This window comes from Humulus lupulus, chromosome 8, assembly GCF_963169125.1.
Source record: "Humulus lupulus chromosome 8, drHumLupu1.1, whole genome shotgun sequence".
Lineage (NCBI taxonomy): Eukaryota > Viridiplantae > Streptophyta > Magnoliopsida > Rosales > Cannabaceae > Humulus > Humulus lupulus.
In genome coordinates this window covers 11,120,123-11,140,395 of record NC_084800.1, presented here as the reverse complement: position 1 = coordinate 11,140,395, position 20,273 = coordinate 11,120,123, and the positions used below count along the sequence as shown (strand labels likewise).

General features: G+C 34.5%; 2 protein-coding genes across 2 annotated transcripts; both read left to right on the top strand.

Annotated features, from left to right (window-relative positions):
* The first annotated feature begins 9,612 nt into the window (after positions 1-9,612).
* LOC133793489 (uncharacterized) lies at positions 9,613-11,136 on the top strand. Its single transcript, XM_062230829.1, has 4 exons — positions 9,613-10,429; positions 10,557-10,646; positions 10,775-10,842; positions 10,921-11,136. Exons 1-4 carry the CDS (start codon positions 9,713-9,715, stop codon positions 11,036-11,038), a joined length of 993 nt encoding a protein of 330 aa, XP_062086813.1. The 5' UTR covers positions 9,613-9,712; the 3' UTR covers positions 11,039-11,136.
* A 1,374-nt stretch (positions 11,137-12,510) lies between these two features.
* On the top strand, positions 12,511-14,576 carry LOC133794546 (COMPASS-like H3K4 histone methylase component WDR5B). Its single transcript, XM_062231834.1, has 2 exons — positions 12,511-13,201; positions 14,005-14,576. Exons 1-2 carry the CDS (start codon positions 12,545-12,547, stop codon positions 14,293-14,295), a joined length of 948 nt encoding a protein of 315 aa, XP_062087818.1. The 5' UTR covers positions 12,511-12,544; the 3' UTR covers positions 14,296-14,576.
* Positions 14,577-20,273: the final 5,697 nt, after the last annotated feature.

Here is a 20,273-nt window from a genome sequence, read left to right as displayed (position 1 = left end):
GATTGTACGCCGCTGGTTCAGACCTGTGCCGCCACTGCTCTGACTGATCTTGTCCCCTAAATCTCCTCATAACTCGAGATGCCCAGACCAAAAGCTCCAATTTGTCGGATGATAGATATGGTTTGGGCTGGCCCAATGGGCTCAAGTTAATGTTTTTCTTTTATGTTTTAATTCTTCTGTATTGGGCTTCCGGTAGAGAAGCCAGCAGTATTTATACCTTTATTGGGCCCGGGTCAGCCCGGTGCACCTGTGAACCTATAAATACATGTAACAGAGCACTCGAGAAGGGACCTTTTTTTTAGCGTATATACAATTACTCTGCTAAAACTAAGAGAAAACTCCATTGTTATAGATTCTCTAAGCTCTAATACAACTGTCTCGTGGACTAAGGCTCATTAACGCCCCAACCACGTAAAAATCTTGCTTACGACTCCTAAACCCTTTCTCTTTAATCTCTCTTATCTTTTATTATTTAGTTTCTGAAAAACTCGGTAAACACTTATAGTTTCCCGATAACTGCGTTTTAAGCAAATTCAATCAGTGGCAAATACTTACTCCATGATCCTTCAAAGTCCAGAACACAAGCTCTTAGCATATTTTCAAGAGTCTGTATAGTCCTTTCTGTTTGTCCATCTGCTTGTGGGTGAAAAGATGTACGAAATTTCAATCTTGTCCCCATAGCCTTGTGCAAGCTTTGCTAGAATTTTGAAGTAAATTTGAAGTCTTTATCTGACACTATGGAAATTGGAATTCCATAAAATGAAATAAAGATCAAAGATTAAATAACTAAGGATAGAACGATATTAAAGAAATAGTTAAGAATTACTCTCCACCTTCGACAATCAATCTATCAACAATGACGAATAATATTCCCTATTCCCAATTAAGCAACCAATTATCCCAGTTTCCATATTATACTTAATCAAAGCTAAGCGCTCTTAATTAACCCTTTTTACTCAACAATAAACTCATTAAGCATGCGATCTATTTAACCTAGTAAAATCATTACACTCTATGGAAACAGGTTAATCTAGGCAACAAATTCATTAAGCATGCAATTCATTTAACCTAGTTTCTATTTTTCATCACAATCAAAATACTCTTCACAATATCCTAATTGTAATTTATCACTCTACTTAAAATCCTAAACTATTAGGTGAATACTAGTCCTAAGATGAAAGTAGAACAATGCAAAATCCTAATTAGTTGGCCACCTAACAAGATCTTACAAGATTCATAACATTCAAATAGAAAAATAGAAACAATTTAATATAAGGGAATATAAGAAATAAAATTCATCAATACATTCAATATCTCATGTCTAGGGTTTTGAAATAAGCTTAACTATAAATAAAACTACTCCATAATCATATTCATGTTCATACACATAAATATTCAATGAAAATAAAAGAGTTTTGAGAAGAAAGAAACACTAGATTAAAGAATGTTATGCTGATGTCATTTCTCCTCATCTGCTGCTCTAGCCTCTAAACTTCGCAATCCAAAATTATTATAAAAGTTATCCATAACCCCTTTAATAGCCCTTTCAAAAATACATTTAAAATTAAAAAACTAAGGAAAAAATCGATCGCCAGCCATGACCAATGTTTCTTGGCGTCCGCAGCCATTAGAAAATGTATTTTCCAGAAAATCAGGCTTCGGTCGCAGTCCGGGACATTGCTGGTCGCGCCTTGAAATAAGGCTGGCCGTAGCCGTAGAAATTTTTCCGTTTTTCAGTTTTCTTCTACTGCGGCGATTGAAAGTATTTTAACCATAATTTCCTCGATATAACTTGGAATTTGACGATTCAAAAAGCTATGGAAAGGTAAGAAAAAATATTTAAAACTTGTATTTCTTGAAAGATTTCCAAAAGAGTATTGGAAAATTATCAAAATCAAGTGTGAAGTTTCAGACTTATAATTTCGAGTTTAACCATTGCTTGTAAAACATCCCAAATTCATTATTTTTCACCCAAATGTCTTGAAAATCCTTGAAACACAAAATAAACTAATTCAACATATATAAATAAATAATCAAGTGCATAATTATAGAATAATAATTAATTAAAAATAGACAAATTTGGAACTTATCAGTGGAGAATGAAGAAGAAGAAAAGGAAAAAAATAGGAGGAAGGATATTAAAAGAGGAAGACAAGAGAAGAGAATCACTTGGAGACTGTAACGCCCTAGTTACCCCAGAACAGTTACGGTGAGCGGTGAACCGAAAATTTAACTCGTTACCCGAGTTTTTTGGTTAAAAACGTGCTTCTAGGTATTATTAACAGGCTAAGGTGAAAAACCAATTAAAAGGAAATCATATATTTTATTTAAAACATAAAATTGTTCATGGGCCCATAAAAACGTTTACAAGTTATTTACAACTCAAAATGGTCATTACAGTTTCAAATTTACAAATCCGCTGACCTAAGCGGCAAAAATAGGGTAACCCCTTAGTTCCTCTGATAACTCCTTGGTCGTTGTAATGCCTCGAATTTCCTAATAAGGTTTAAGACCTTGGTTAGGAGGCCGGGAGGGCCATAATTGATTTATTATAGTATTTAATGATTATATGCATGTTTATGTGAATTATATTATTATATGATGGTGAATGCATGCATATGGGCTCATATGTTAATTATGAGGGTAATTTGGCCAATGTGGGCGTAATTGTATATTTTGGGTGCATGTTTGTGATTGACTAATATAGCCACATTATAAGGTGGATTGGTTCGAGCTATTCGACATGAGACGATCATGAGATGTAAGTGTTCGGTCTAGTCATAACGGGTTTAAGTTCGGGGCTCGGGGTGAGTCTCGGGGTGAATTTAATGATTAGAGCGTTACCGGGAATTAAAGGGTAACGGGATATGATTTAATGGTATTTGGAAATATTGAGAATAGCGGGAATTGGAGAGCGTTAATTATAATTAACGAGATAGGTTGTAAAGGACAATTTTACCCTTGAGAGTGTTTAGAAGCCTTTAAAAGACCTAGGGGCATTTAGGTCATTTGGCTTAGATATGCATGAGGTTTAGAAGGCTGTAGAAGGCAGAGTAAAGCAGAGCCTATCCTCTCATTCTCTCTTCCATCCCGTACAAGATTTCCCCTTCTCTTTTCTTTGAATTTTGAGAGCCCAAATCAAGAAGTTAAGCTTAGAAATCAAAGGTGGCAGCTAGGGAACCTGTAGCAATCATCAAAGGGGATTCAAAACTGTGTTTAAGGTGAGTTATAGCCAATGAATTCAGGTGTGCTCTGTTTTCAAGTTTTGGTTTTCAGCTTTTGATTCTTGTGAGAAGTTTGGATTCAAAGGGGTTTTGATGGGTGATTAGATTGGGTTTTGATGAGGGGAGGTTATGGGTGGTGTCTAGAGGTTTGAATGAGTGTTTGGAAGGGGTTTTGGGCTAATTTGAGGGGCTGGTTCTAAGGGAAAACGCAGGGGCAATTCTGAGTTCGCGTGCTGGTTTTAGGCTGAACTGGGCTCGGTGCCGCGGCACGGCTTTTGCGTGCCGCGGCCCAAGCGTGTCTGGCAGATGGGGCTTGGGGGCGTGTCGCGGCACAGCTTTTGGGGGCCGCGGCCCTTAAGGCCAAATTTGCTAAAAAGTGGTTTTTAGCTTAGGGATTCTTACCATAGGCCTCGGGGTTGGACCTAGTACCCGGTTGGGTAGTATTTGAGGTCTCGGGGGCTGGGATTTGGTTTGGGAACCCTCAGTTATCATTTTTATTAATGATACCTTATATTTGGTTATGACTAGGTGACCACTAAAGGACTAAAAGTTGATCGTTCTCAAGGGTCGTTCTTTTAATCGTTCTAGCTCGGCTTTGAGGTAAGAAAACTGCACCCTGTGTATATGTGACATGCATGGCTATTATGATGCATGTTAGTTGATTAATGAGTATGACATGCATGGCTATTATGATGCATGTTAGTTGATTAATGAGTATGACATGTGTGGTTATCATTGATGCATGTCGGTTGATTATTATGTATGACATGCATGGCTATTCTTGATGTGTGTTGGTTGACTATTAAACGTGACATGCATGGCTGTTATAGGTGCATGATGGATTGTTGGATATATTGCATACGGTGCATGAGAAACATGTGATTAGGACATGCTTTGTATACTGGGTATGAGATTGTTCAGAGCTTGAGCCTCTGTGGTTGTGCATGGTCCTAATTGTACTGGTATCTGTTAGTGAGCATGCTAAATACCTTGTTTATGGATATTGAACATGTGATATATGATTGGTGGCATGTCTTACTCGTGAACGACACTGACTAGTCAGGGACCGACTCTAAAGTCGATGATCACGCATTGAATAGCTCTATAGCATTAATGCGGGACCGACCCTAAGGTCGAAGAACTTATAAGCGCTTGCCTGGTTACGACCAGATGACTATAGCCAAGGTATATGACCCCGGTGACCGTTTGTCACATGGCTAAGGGACGTTGTCCATAGTTTCGACTCTAGAGTCGTGAGGAAGGTTATGTTGGTGACTAATCACCTTGCACCTGTTCTAATCAAGCTTAAGTCGAGAATCATGCATTGAATGGCTCTATGGCATTAATGCCAGACCGACCCTAAGGTCGAAGAACTATTAAGCGCTTGCCTGGTCTACGATCAGATGTTTATGGCCAAGGTATATGACCCCGGTGACTGTTTGTCACATGGCCAAGGGACGCTGTCCATTGCACGACTCTAGGGTCGGGAGGAAGGTTATGTTGGTGACCATTCACCATGCACCTGTCCTAATCAAACTTATGAAAGGATCACTTGTCAGTTAAGCCCTGGTGACCCTATCGTCACATGGCTAGAAGGAGCGATGCTCAGTATTGTGACTTTTGGCTATTGTCACCTATTTGTTTGGACTGATAGTCCTGAATGGTTATTATGATCGTTGTTGATATTATATCATGCTTTATTGTGTTTTCTTGCTGGGCTTCGGCTCACGGGTGCTACGTGGTGCAGGTAAAGGCAAGAGGAAGCTGGACCATCCTTGAGCTGGAGAGCTTAGGTGATGACGTGTACATATGCAGCTGCTCGTCCGCCACGACCGAGGTTTAAAGTGGAACTAGAGTTGAACCCTGTTTTGCCGCTTAGAACGGCCTGTTGTAAATATTTTCTGTAATTAACTCTGAGACTTATTTTTGGGATCCCAATGTATAAATTAAACGTTTTAGTGAAACGTTACATCCTAACCAAAGTTTTAAATCCCTAAACCGCTAATCATACTTAGTTCACGATTTTGGCCAAATGACTCGATTAGCGAGTTTAGCACTGTTTACAAGGCACACCGTAACGGTCCCTGGAGTTTGGGGCGTTACAGTCGTGGTGGTCAAGCGACCGCATATGTACACACCACCACGTAGGCTCTCCACTCAAGCCTGGGTGAGCTTTTATTTCCCTTTACCTGCACCACATAGCACCCATGAGCCAAAGCCCAGCAAGAAAACACAATATAGCATGAATATAATATCAACAATGATCATAATTATCATTCAGGACTTTCAGTCCAAATAGATGAGTGACAGATGCAAAAGTCACTAAGGTGAGTTCAGTTCACTCTATCCATGTGACGATAGGGTCACCAAGGCTTTACAAATAAGTGATCCTTTCACTAGCTTAAACATGATAGGTGCTCGATGAACTAGTCACTGACATAACCTTCCTCGTGACCATAGAGTCACAACCGTGGGATTCCGCTCCCTTGCCATGTGACAAGCAGCTAGCTAGGCCTTTGGCCCTGACTCTGAGTAACTATTCTTAGTCTAGTCAAGCGCTTATAAGTTTCATCGACCTTAGGGTCGATCCAACATTAATGCTCCCAGAGTCTTTCAACGCTGATATCGATTAGATCTAATCTTTTATCGGCCCTGCGTTCAGGACGCTTATGCCGTTTCTGACTCTCAGGTCAGTAATATGCGACTAGTGTCGTCCTTGACTAATCAGTGCCATACACAAGTAAGCAAGCTCTGCTAAGCATTTAATATGCAATCAATGTCCACATTTATCAACCAACATGCCTCAACAACAATCATGCATGTCATATACACAGGGTGCAATTTTCTTGCCTTTGTTTCGAGCGAGAATGAATAAAAGAACGACCCTTGAGAACGATCTGACTTTTAGTCCTTTAGCGGTCACCTAGTCATAACCAAATATGGGACACCATCAATAAAATGGATAACAAGGGTTCCCAAACCAAGACCTAGCCTCCGAGACATCGAATCCTACTAAACCGGGTAGTAGGATCGATCCCGAGGCCTAAGGCTTGAATCCCCGAGCCAAAAATCCATTTCTGGCCAAAATGCCACTAAAGGCCGCGACCCTCCCTGGCCATGCTGCGGCCCGCCCCTCAAATAGAGGCGGCCTACCTTCAGCACCTAGCATGGGCCGTGGCCCTCCCTGGCCATGTTCGCGGCCCCTCAGCCCTTCAACATCTTCCTCTCATTTTCTCAAGCTTGGACCGCGACGCTCTAGAACAGAGTCGCGGCCCCACCTGAAACTCAGTCAAAAACCTGGTTTTTCTCCCTTCGAACCCAATCTAAAACCCCATTAAAACTCCCCCAACATCACCAAGCAAAGCCCCCAATTGCTACCACAACTTACCCACCATACAAGCATCAAAACCTAAGTGAACTTCCTCCAAAAACTTCCATTAATTCTCAACTTAATACCTTAAATTTCACAACTGAAAACAATAAGAAAAACAGAGCATCACTAAGGTTTCATGGATGAAATCTTACCTCAAGTTGGATTTAAGTCCTCTTTAATGGTTGAACTAAAGTCCTAAGCCCCACCCCAAACTTTGGTTCCTTAGCTTAGTTCTTCAAATTGGGATCAAAAACTCCAAAGGAAGCAAGAGGAAGATGATGATCGTGAGAGAGGTAACCAAACTCTGTTTTGGTTCTATTTTTCTACAGCCTTCAACCCATATATCAATCCTAGGGGTAAACCGACTAAAATGCCCCTAGGTCAAATAAAAGATTCTAAGGACTCCCATGGGCAAAACCATCATTTTCCACCTATCTCGTTAATCATAATTAATGCTCTCCAATTCCCGATATCCTCAAATACCAATATTTCATATCCCGTTACCCTTTAATTCTCGGTAACGCTCTAATCACCAAAACACTCCGAGACTCACCCCGAGCCCCGAGCTTAAACCTGTTATGACCAAACCGATAGTTTATATTCAAAGACTGTCTCATACCGAATAGCTCGAAAAAATCCACATTATAATATGGCCTCAACAATTAATCACAAGCATGCACCAAAATATACAAATATACACTCAACATGCTAAATTACCAAAATACCCCTGTAATCAAATGTGGACCAACATGCATGCATTTAACATTACGTTATAATATAATTCACATAAACATGCATATAATCATTTAATAATGGCATAATTAAACAGTTATGGCTCTTCCGGCCTTCTAATCCAGCCATTAAACCGCATTAGGGATTTCAGAGCAATACAGAGACACCTATTGGGGCTTCATTTTCTTAGTATTTAATTCTTCTCTTGTACTTTTCTAGTCAGTGTTTGAATTTATTATTAATATTTTTCATATTTTAATTATGAGCTAGTTTTCTTAGTAGGCAGAATAATTGTTAAAGAATTTGGTACTTTGGTGAGGGTACTTAATGCAATTTGAGGTGTATTCACTCAAGTGATTTTAATGTTTAAATGCTTGCCATTATTTGATCACCATTAGTGGGCTATTGAGTTAAGTAATAATTCTGAAAATATTTTAATTAATGGACATACAACTTGAATGTTGGAAGATTAAGTTCTTTGAATTTAATTTGTGTTAGTATAGACATATATTAATGTCTTGCATAATCTTTGTGAAATTGGTGCTTGATAAATATTATTGAAATTAGATTTGCATAGACATATGTTAGTTTAATTAGAAAATTTATACCATAACAGTGATACCGACGAGAACCTATGAATTTAATTGAAATTCTTGATTAATAATACAATGTTTGCCATAACATATACCAACAACATTATCATCATTTTTGCATATTAGGGGGAATTAATTGTTCTAGCCTTATTTCATTCTCTTGCTATCTTATTATTTTGTTTCTTTTTATTTACTTTCTTGCTTAGTTTTTAGGATCAACCAAATTTATTTTCACTTGTTTTGTTCCAAGTTGTTTAGTATTGATTTTTGCATGAATATTTGCTAATTCATTCCCTGTGGAGATGATATTTACTTTTATCTATTTATTATTTGTTGATTGTGTATACTTGTGTATTTATCACATATATATTTTACCACATCAATAAACAAATACTTATTTTGCTATTTAGGAGATAAAAATTCTATGTCAAAAGTTAGTGGTAAATACTAACTTTATCATTTAAGGGGCAAAACAATAATATGTCAAAAGCTAGGAGATAAAATCATAATAATAGTAACAAAAGTTGGGACAAATTCACTAATTGTTCATTTTGTAATCTTTCTGTTCTTATATTCCGATCCGTCAACTTCCATTAATTCTGGCATCAGTATGTAACACTTGTCATTATATAATCCCAAATTACGTACTCATAAAGCTTTTTCTAGCTGGTTTACAGTTTCAAGACTCAAAGCCTTAATATAATATATTCTCTATAACCTTTCTAATTTGTTTGTCATTTGAGTTGTGATGCTAATTGTTTCTACGTAGTGATCTATGCATACGTTAACTTGGTCTTATCCCTTAATTATGTTCTGTTTATTAAAGTCCAATACATCACAAATCTTGTAACACCAGTCAAGAAAACCAATAAAAAATTATTACGTATTAAAAGGTAAAACGTCATTATCTGTTCTTTCTTGTTAATAATCCTTATAAGCAAAAATCTTATTTTAATTTACGTAACAAATTTTATCGACAGACGTGAGTGAGGGTAAAGATCTATTTAGAGGTAAATGAATTGGACGACAATCATTGTTAGAAAGTCTTTCTTTTTTTACTATATTTATAAATATGGATATACTGTTGGATGTCTTATTCGAGTTCTAGCCATACTTTCATGTTTATCTATGTTAAACAGATACATGTGCTTAAGTTTATATATATATATAATATTTTCCAGTCTCTAATTACTATGAAACTTGCATTGGTAAACCCAACTGTAATTTTTTTACTTGCTCAAAAATCATTATTATTCCTTTTTTGACTTTTATTAAAAATACTTAATTTGTGTGGTATTGCATTTTAAAAAATATCATATCAGAAATCATACATATTTTGATTTCAAAATGAATCTCATTCTTAAGAGATAATATTTTGAACATTTAACTATTAATATCAAGTGGTAAAAAAAATCAAGACAATCTATACAATTAAAATATATAGAATTTTTGTCAATATATATTTATATATATAGAATTTTAGACTATCAATGTGTATTGTAATGAATAGATCTAGTATAATTTTCTTTATTTTAAGCAATAATAATTATTACACATTTTGTCAAAAAAAAAATTATTTTACACATATAAAATTTTATAGGATAAATATAGACCCATCATATATATAAATAATAGAAATAAATCATTTTTATAACAGATGTTCAGTTTCCAAAAGATATGTGTCGTTCACTAGTATAAAATATATATTTAAGTAATATGGGTACATGTATATAAACATACAATAAGTACCACTGAGAACAAGAACAGAGGAAAGAAGAAGAACATTATTTATGGCTAGGTTAAGTTTTTTGAATTTCTTCTCCCTCTATCTCTCCTCCATATGGGCAATCTACAAACACCTTTTTTCTAGTTTACTCAACACAAATGGAGTTCCAATCTTAGTCAAACTCATGGAGATTTGCTTAGGACTCTACTTCTGGTTCTGTGGTCTGTCTCCGTGTACCGTTGATTTAGATGACCAAACCACCATGCACTTCTGGACCGTTAATCACCGGCGGAAGAATAAGCCAGATCTAGTGATGGTTCATGGCTATGGTGGCAATTCAATCTGGCAGTTTCTAGGCCAAGTGGGTCCTCTCTCTCAAGCCTTCAACTTGTACCTACCGGACTTGTTATTCTTCGGCAAGTCTTATACCAAAAGGTCCGACCGGTCTGAGGTTTTCCAAGCCAAATGTGTGGTTGAAGGTTTGAAGAGACTTGGCTTAAACCGGTTCTCTGTGTATGGTATAAGCTATGGAGGTTACGTGGCTTACCAGATGGCTCAGATGTGTCCGGACGAGGTTGAAAAGGTTGTGATCGTGAGTAGTGGGATAGTTTGGACAGAGGATCAAAAACAAGAGCTGCTCCATAAGAAGCATGGGAGATATGGTTTGGAGATTCTTTTGCCAGAGAATCCTTGTGATCTGCGGCTGTTAGTGAATCTATCAGTGTACAAGTTTAATCCTCTTAAATGGGTCCCTGATTTTGTTATTCGAAAGTTCGTACAGGTCAGGGTGACTACTTTTCTTGCTTTTTCAATTGATATATTAATGTCAGTCAAACCCCTAAAAAAACCATTATTTTGCTCTGTTTTTCTTGCCAAGTACCGAGCTTTATTTATATATGTTGTTTTAGGCAATAATGGAATATCGAAAGGAAAAGATAGAGATGGTAGAACACTTACTCACCGGAACACTAGATTCCAATTTTCCAGTCCTAACTCAGGTATACCTATAACTTTCTTTGGTTAATTACCATTTTTTACCACTCTGAGAAACTTCTATTTTTTATAACTTTTTTTTCTCTGTATGTAATTATTAATGTAGTATTTTTCTTTTTCCTTTTGGTTCAAGGAAACGCTAATAATCTGGGGTGACAAAGATAATGTATTCCCTTTAAATTTGGCTTATCAGCTACATAGGTATGTAAAAATTAATGTTCTAAATAGTAAATACGTACTAATTGAGTTATTATCATTACAATAAATCATGATTTGCAGGCACTTGGGATCCAAGTCGAAGTTGGAGATTATTAGGGACACAGGTCATGCTGCAAATATCGATTCACCAGAGATCGTCAATGCATTGACAAAGTCATTTGTTTCGACCCTACCTTAGCTTACATAAAAGTTCATCAGCGAAGCCTGTAATGGTTTTAAATTGTGACTTTGAACTGAAATGAAAACAAAGGAAATAATTAAACTTTGCTTTGCAAACATGATGAAAAGTAGCTTAATTTGTAGACATTATGGCAAGCATGGTTATTATCCTTAGGCTACGCATCAATTATTACTTAATTATATCATAATCTATAGAAATTTATTTATTTAGTTAGATAAGGCAAATTATCATCCTAACCTGAGTTTTGCTGAACTTTTAAGAAAGCACTTTCATGTTCGAAAATATGAGAAAAATCCATGAGATAACTCTAAATTTCTATTGTCAAATTGCATTTATGAGACGCTAACACTTTTTAATTGATCGAATTAGATATGTACCAAGCAATCACAAATCAAGTTCAAAAAACATATAGTTATAATTTTTTCTTTTAATTTTAATAAACAATCCTTTTTTTTTCTTTGTTACCAAACCAAGTTAATTTTAAATTTTGGATTCGATTTATTTATTTTACTTTTATGGTTTGGTAGTACAACTGCCAAATTGTGAAAGAAAAATTGAGTTTTAATGGCTTTTTTAAGCTTATTTTTAATTATTATACAATGGTTTTTTTTCTTTAAAAAAATAAAATAAAATTGGGTTGGACTGAGACGCCCTAAAAGGCATATTAGGTTATAAATGTTTTTCTCCTCTCTTTTCCAAAAATAAAGTCCTAAATTTAAATCTCCTTCCCAAGTACTTTTTTTTAAAAAAAAAACGAATAAGTGGTAAATTTTAAAGTACTTTTAATTGTATGTAAAAAAAAATGAATTCATTTTTATTCCTTTTTTTTTAAAAAAAACAAAAATTCCCCTCCCCAAGTTAAAAAAAAAAATGTTGTTAAGCAAAAGAAGAAAAAGTAAAAACAATATTAATAAAAATTTCCATCATATAATAGAGGTACATCAATGTCATTTACTATAATTTTTTTTATCGGACAACGAGCAAAATAATTCCTAAAACAATTATTAATTAGATAAATATTTCTGTTTTAAAAAAAAATCAATAAATAGTCCAATACAACAAATTAGTATAGCAAAATTCTACATTTACTCTTACCTTCTTTAATCTCTTTATTAGCTCTTTAGGTAAACCATAATATTCACTTAAAACTTGGTGCAAAATGATAACTTAGGTAATCAACAATATAAAATGATCATTTATTTATAATTTTAAAAAAATAAAAACATTAATTTCTTTTAGGTCATTTACTATAATTTCTCTTATCTTTAATTCATTTTTCGAGTTGTTTAGTAGTAAAAGAAAAGATTTTCTAATCGATGGGAAGAATTTTTATTGAAAAATATTTTTTATGCAAGAAGATTAGATGAAAAATCGAAAGATGTGTTAAAATTGGGACATTCAAGCATCAAATTCCAACTCACAAACTTGATTATTTAGCGTAACTATTATATATATATTATCTTTATTTATTCTTCGTGTAAATCCTAAACAAGGCGCACAAAAATGGCGAGCAGCGGGCAAGAAGCGGCGCCTTACACCCCTTACCGGTACCTGAAGACGCTTCGGGCCCACGAACGCGCCATCTCATGTGTGAAATTCTCAAACGACGGCACCCTCTTGGCCTCTGCCTCCCTCGACAAGACCATTGCTATTTGGTCCTCCTCCTCTCTCTCCCTCCTCCACCGCCTCGTCGGTCACTCCGAGGGCATCTCCGACCTTGCCTGGTCCTCCGACTCCCACTACATCTGTTCCGCTTCTGACGACCGCACTCTCCGCATCTGGGACGCACGCTCCGCCAAAGGTGAATGCGTCAAGACTCTCCGTGGCCACTCCGACCTAGTTTTCTGCGTCAACTTCAACCCCCAGTCTAACCTCATCGTCTCCGGCTCCTTCGACGATACGATTAGGATCTGGGAAGTCAAAACCGGCAAGTGCCTTCACTCAATTAAGGCTCACTCTATGCCCGTTACCTCCGTACACTTTAATCGCGATGGTTCGCTCATCGTGTCCGGTAGTCATGATGGGTCCTGCAAGATTTGGGACTCCGCCACTGGTGCTTGCTTGAAGACCCTTATTGACGATAAGGTCCCTGCTGTGTCTTTCGCTAAGTTTTCCCCCAATGGCAAGTTCATACTCGTTGCCACTCTCAATGACACACTGGTAAATCCCTTGTCAATTCGGTCTTGTCTATTGCTACAAATTTGGTTAAATGAATATGCCATTTTTCTTTCGTGCGAATTGTGTTGTCAACTTCAATAATTGAATTGTACTAGTTGAATGATCAATTGAGTTTTCATCGTATTACAATACCAATATGTCAGGACTAAACTAATCATAGAGTAACAAGTAACCATTTTGGGGTTATATGTTTAAGTTGTAAGGTGCATTTTCTAATCACCGAATTTTAAAATGAATGATTAGAGTAACAAGTAACCATCTTGTTATTATGTTTTGCTTGTAACCTACATTTACTAATCACTGAATCTTAAAATGAATAAGTGTAACAAGTAACCATCTTGTTGTTATGTTTAACCTAGTGAATCTTAAAATGAATGATAATAAGTAGTTTCCTTTCTTATCTATTGATGTGTTCATTTACCTATTTGAGACCCAAAGTTCGAAAATTGCTCTCTAATTATCAAGAAAAGGATGGCAATTTTTTTTATTCCTCCCATTCATCGTTTTTTTTAAGACTGTTTCTATTTAGGATCAGTAAACATGCTCGTAGTAGTATATTGGTTGTTGTTAGTTCTGTTTTTTGATAAATTCTTGTTTGATTCCTTTTCTGATTTACTGTTATTTTCTCTTATGTTGTTTCCTATGTGTGCTTAGCTACCAAGTAGAAAGCCTGATAAAACTTAATTTCTTTACCTGGCTTTGCAATGTAATTGCTAGTGGTTGAAATGCTTATCTTGTTGGGGTCTTGTTAATACTTAATTGGTGACCCTTTTTCCTGGGTGCAGAAGCTGTGGAACTACTCAACTGGTAAGTTTTTGAAAATCTACAGTGGACACGTGAACAAAATATACTGCATTACATCTACATTTTCTGTGACAAATGGGAAGTACATTGTGAGTGGATCAGAGGATAGATGTGTATATTTATGGGATCTCCAACATAAAAATATGGTTCAGAGACTTGAAGGCCACACTGATACTGTAATCTCTGTTTCATGTCACCCTACTGAGAACAAAATTGCCTCTGCGGGCCTTGAAGGCGATAAAACTGTTAGGATTTGGGTTCAAGATGCCTGAGCCATAATGACATTGTAGGGGCAAGAATTCTTCCTACGACAGAAACTGGTATTCTCTATCGGCTGTGTATATAATATAATGTGTATTGTTTTGAAAACAGTTAGAATCTTTGAGCTGCTGGTTATTGCAAATCGGTTTCCTATAGGATAATTATACATGTAAATGGTTCATCCTATTTTGCCTTGAGTTGAATCCCTGAGTTTGTCGAAGACAGGACATCTCTAGTGTTTTCAGGTGAATTGGAAGAAAGAAATAACAGTTGGTTTAATAGTTTCATTTGACATGTTGCATATGCCAGTTAATTCTTGCCCAACATAAATTTTTCATCACGTTTTTTCCCATGCATGAGAGTAGATTATTGGAAATTTGTAGTGTTTTTTCCATTGGTTATAGTTCATGTTTATAACTTTATATTATAGCAAAATTGTGTCATTTCTATAAATTATGACCATGCTTGATATTAATTTTCCGGGTTGTTTCTATTACGAAAACAATTGAGGGCTGAAAATAAGTGATTCTCATTACTCAGCAAAAGAAAGTTTATACAAAAGCTATACATACAAGAGTTATAAACTACGACCATGCTTGATATTAATTTTCCGGGTTGTATCTATTACGAAAACAATTCAGGGCTGAAAATAAGTGATTCTCTTTACCCAGCAAAATTTTATACAAAGGTATATATACAAGAGCTGGTTAAAATAGCTACACTAACTAATCAGTAGCAAACTAACAACTAACTATATCACTGAACACCCTCCTCAAACTGATGGTGGAGAGTTGCTGAGCTGTCAATTGGTCTTTGAGAAACAAAAATCTTGTATTGGAGAGTTCCTTGGTTAAAATCTTGTATCTGAATGGAACTCACTGAAAACATTATTGTCACGAATAAGTTGAGAGACACTAATGAGATCTTTTGTAATATTAAGAACATGAAGAAGTTGATTGAGAAAGAGCGATTTAGAGTGGAAAGTGGATTGAATTACATACTTGCCAACATTGGAAATGATAGGCCAGCACCATCACCAACATGGAGTTTCTCAGGTCCGTTAGAATGTGTCCTTTACTAATACAATGGTTTATTGCTCTAGAATCAGGATACCACCCAGGGTCATTAACATAAGTAGTAGCCACCATAGCACTTGCACTAGGAGAACCTTTATCAACAAAAGCCGCACCAAAACCAGGGAATTCAAGATTATACCTTCGATAACAACGCGAGGCATAATGTCTAAGCCGAGAGACAGCTCACATACAAGTCTACTAGAAGCACGAGACGGAGGAGAGGGACCACTTTGAGGGTAAGATTGGCCAGATTGAGAGTCAAAATTACCTCGACCAACAACCCAATGATTCAAATATATTCCTTGAGCAGGTGGTGTGCCACTAGATCGACCATAACTAGAGTAAGAAGCCGGAGTAGAAAAATCACCTCTCCTCATTGTAGCATTAGCTTGGGCGAGATTAGCAGAAGAAGAATGAGAATCAAGCTCATGACTATGTTTCTCCAAACGACTTTCAGACTCAATCTCCACCACGATACACGAAGATTGATGAGAATTAACAGAGATAATGAATGTGTCATAATCGGGAGGCAAGCCATTAAAGATGGTAGCTATATGATCTTTAGCAGAGGTCACATGACCAACAAAACTCAATTGATCCACCAGTAATTACACTTTGAGAAGATAAGCATTTAGAGACAATGAACCTTTATTTAGATTTTGAAGTTGAGTACGAAATTGATCAATCTTGGCAGACGTTTGAGTAGTGACATAGGTTTCAAAAACAACCCAAACTTGAGCAGAAATGGGAGAGCAATGCTGAGCCGCAGTGCTAAATCATTTTGAGTCGCGACACAAGAATGCTGGCCGCGACGCCATCGAAGTCAGAGGCTCCTCGACTAGGGCTTAGCGTGCTAGGGTTGGGCGCTTGATGGCTGGGCCGCGACCCTTGAGTATGTACAACCTACAGAAATTGTATTTTTATGGGGGCAAGATGGTCTTTTCGCACGGAATCTCTAGTGTTATTATAAAAACATAATTATGAGCGATTCGAATAAGTGCTGGCCGCTGGAGAATAAGAGAAACTTGGAGATCAAGATTGGGGAATTCACCAAGAGTTCTTCTCCTTTTCTTCTTTAATTTATTTTTCTATGTTATTTTCTGAATCAATGAATGTTATGGATTTAATTAAGAACTAATTTTATTTTCTAGGGTTTTAATGTAGTATCTTGATGCTTTATTATTAGTTAATGCAATTTCAATGATTTTTTTTTCTTTAGTGTTCTATTCAATTTGTGCTTGATGAATGTGAGTAATTTGATGTCGTTATTTGCATTGCTTATGAATTTGATTCAATATCTGAGAGGCGAGAGTTTAACATGCGATAATTGAATAGACATAGATTTTAACGAGAGTATCTATATAGTTTGTGTAGCTTTTAGGATTTCTATTCTTAATGCTTGTCTTATGTTGAAATTTATTATAAAGATGTAGAAGATTCACATATAGGTTGAGAGATTTATATATCCTAGTAACAATATAGATTATATTAGTAAATCTACTATCACAATAAGAGAAAGAATAGTGAAATTGTATTGATAAAGTAATAAAGTGGATAGATGATGAAATTAAATACCATGTGTTTTCATCCAATGAATTAATTTTGCTTTTATTTGCTTCTTTTTTTGTTAATTCTTGTTTATGATATTCTTTAATCTATAATTTATTAGCCAAATTGAATTAGGAAATTAATTATTGGTAGTTAATAAACAATCTCTTTGGGACAATACTCTCATTATCTTTATTATTACTTGTCTACGATTGTGTATACTTGCACATTGAAATTATCGTAACAGCTACATATATTAAAAGTTAGGTATTTAAGTGTAACAATTACAAAACTTAAGTATTTATGGCGCGAATATACCTAATTAAAAAGTTTGGTATTTGTATTTGGGTTATTAGTGACTAAAGTCTATGTTCTTTTACAAGTGTAGCATTTAAGTCCCTTATCATTTTTTTGCTGGCAATAGTCCCTAACGTTACGTAATTGTTGCACATTTTCCTCAAACCATTATCTCTTTGTTAAAATGAGGATTAAACATGAATGTTAGAGACTACTGCCGCAAAAAAATAAAAGACCAAGGACTTAAATGCTTCAATTTTGTAAGAATGGGGACTATAGCCACAAATTTCCATATATATTTTTTTTAAGAAGATCAAACACTCTATAATCAACATATAAAAAAATTATTTCTTAAATTTTTTAAGGGCTATTGACTACCCTAGACAAGTTGTGGTTCTACAACTGTATATTCTCGTATTAATGTTTTCAATTACAAAATTAGGACATAATAATTTTTTTTACAATATATCAGTTTCTCTAATTTTTTCCTTACATCATTTAAATATTATATCTTTAAAATTTATAGATTTTTAGAGCTCCTTTAGATATATATTTTTTTAAATTATTCAAATTTATTTCTTTTTCCCTCCAAATTTATTAGTTTTTATTTATTTATTTATATTATGTTAAATAATTTTTTTAAAGATATAATATTTAAATCTATAAATTTTAAAGATATAATATTTAAATAATATAAAGAAAAAAAATAGAGATTAAGATATATTGTAAAAAAATTATTTTATCTTACTTTTGTAATTAAAAAAATTAATGTGGGAGACAATGGTTAGTCAATAGCCCCTTAAAAAATTTAAGAAATAATTTTTTTATATGTTAAACATAGAGTATTTGATAATTGGCGGCTAAAGTCACAATTCTTTTCAAATTGAAGCATTTAAGTTTGTGCTATTTAATTTTTAGTGGCAATGGTCTCTAACATTTATATTTAGTCCCTACTTTAATAAATGTATAATGGTTTAGGGAAAATGTGCAATAATTATATAACATTAGGAAGTTTTGCGAGCAAAAAAAAGATAAATGACTTAAATGCTACATTTGTATAAGAACATAGACTTTAGCCACTAATAACCCTTTGTATTTTAACAAAAAAAAGTAACAGGTTGCAACAAAAAAATAAACTCATAATTAAATAGTTTGGTATTTATATTTTAATGGGAAAAAGTAACGGTTGCAAAAAAAAAAAAAAAACTTTAGGTATTTATGCGGTAAAAAAACAAATTAGATATTGAAGTGTAATACATACATGAACTTAGGCATTTTTTTATGTCATTTTTTAAAATATTTTTTTGAAAATATATAATTATTCAATATTTTATACAATTATATTAATTTGAAATTTATTTTTTCAAATAAAAGGGGCATGGAGCAAAATGACCCTTAATGTTGTGTGAAAGTAAGTAAATGTCCATGTTTTTAATTTTGTAGTATAATAGTCTAATCATCTATTTAATATCACATATTACCAAATATACCATTTAACAAATTACTATTTTATTCTAAATATTTTAATATTATGATATATGTATATTAGTTTTGTTTAATTAGTTTTTATTTTAAAGTTATTTTGATTTTTTTTTCGTTTTTTATGAGTTGTTGAATAATATACCATACCACAAAATATATATACTGAGTTGAAAAATAATATACCATCAAAACTTACAAAATTATTACTAAAAAATGTATATACTATGCTAACAAAATTATATACTACCATTAAAATCTATATACTATGATACAAAATTATATACTATCACTATGTGTTGACGCCGTTTCTCGTCAAACAGTAAAAGAAGAGCACGTAAACAATGATTGACAATGGCTAAATGAAATAAAACAAATCAAACACGCGATTTTTACGTGGTTCAGCAGTTAAATCTGCCTAGTCCACGAGTCTCTGTTATTAATTTTAAGATTATCTCTGAAAAATCCTTAGCATGAATTCTTCAGAGTTTTCTCTCAAGGATCAGAATTTCGGTCCTTTACAATGGTGCATGGCTTCTCTATTTATAGAGAAGGATGCAGAATACTATCCCACATATTTTGGGTAGTTACTCTTTTGTGAATAAAATAAATGGCTTTAAATGCCTATAATCAGAGATAAAAGGAAACGTCCCTGAAGACCAGGAAACACATAACTGACCAAATAATATCCCACGATTATTGGGGATTTACATTAATAAATGAGGATTACATCTCATATTTATAATACTTGTAGATATTCAAGGTGATTATCGCGTATCTCTAAGGCTTTAGCATCCCAGGTCTCACGTCATTGTTCGAGCTAATGACATCTCCCGAGATCACGTGTCTTTCGAGATCATATATACATCTAGCTCGAGACCCCCGATCCGAAGTCGTCCCTGAAGATGAGTGTGTTCTCGAAGCTACCTTTCGAGATCGAGACCATTTCGAGCTCATATATTCGAGGTCATATATCGTACTTTGCAGGCTCGATATACAATCCTGGAGCATACTTCAATCCTTACGAGACCATTTGTTGCGAATCCAACTTTTGGAGCCATAGTTACCATGGCTCGAAATCTGGGTATAACACTATGTATAATAAAATAGAAATTAAATATCACAAAAAAAAAATTATATACTATACCACAAAAAACATATACACTAATTGTAAAATAATATACCAACAACCTATAAAAAACTTAAAAAATCAATATAACTTTAAAATAAAAACTAATTAAACAAAACTAATATACATATACCACTATATTAAAGTCATAAAGTCATAAATAAATAAATAAATTATAAAAAAAAGGTAATTTGGGTAATCAATAATGTAAAAGGGTCATTTATCTACAATTTAAAAAATGAGGACATTAGCTTCTTGACGGTTTTATTTTGGATCATTTCCTATAATTTCATAATTTTGTTTGTTTGAAGCCAAACAAGTAAAAATTAAATTCTTTGAAATTCTTTTTTTTTTCTTCCATTCCATCCAAACAGAGGATTAGAGGATTCAACAACTATAACATCAACTCCAAACATGGACCAGTGGTGACAAGTAGGGCTGTGCAGAAATTTTTACAACC

Coding starts and splice junctions, on each gene's coding strand:
- LOC133793489 (XM_062230829.1), top strand. CDS start 9,713: ATGGCTAGGTTAAGTTTTTTGAATTTCTTCTCCCTCTATCTCTCCTCC. Junction 10,647..10,774: donor ATTTTCCAGTCCTAACTCAG/GTATACCTATAA, acceptor TTTTGGTTCAAG/GAAACGCTAATAATCTGGGG. Junction 10,843..10,920: donor TTGGCTTATCAGCTACATAG/GTATGTAAAAAT, acceptor CATGATTTGCAG/GCACTTGGGATCCAAGTCGA.
- LOC133794546 (XM_062231834.1), top strand. CDS start 12,545: ATGGCGAGCAGCGGGCAAGAAGCGGCGCCTTACACCCCTTACCGGTAC. Junction 13,202..14,004: donor CCACTCTCAATGACACACTG/GTAAATCCCTTG, acceptor TCCTGGGTGCAG/AAGCTGTGGAACTACTCAAC.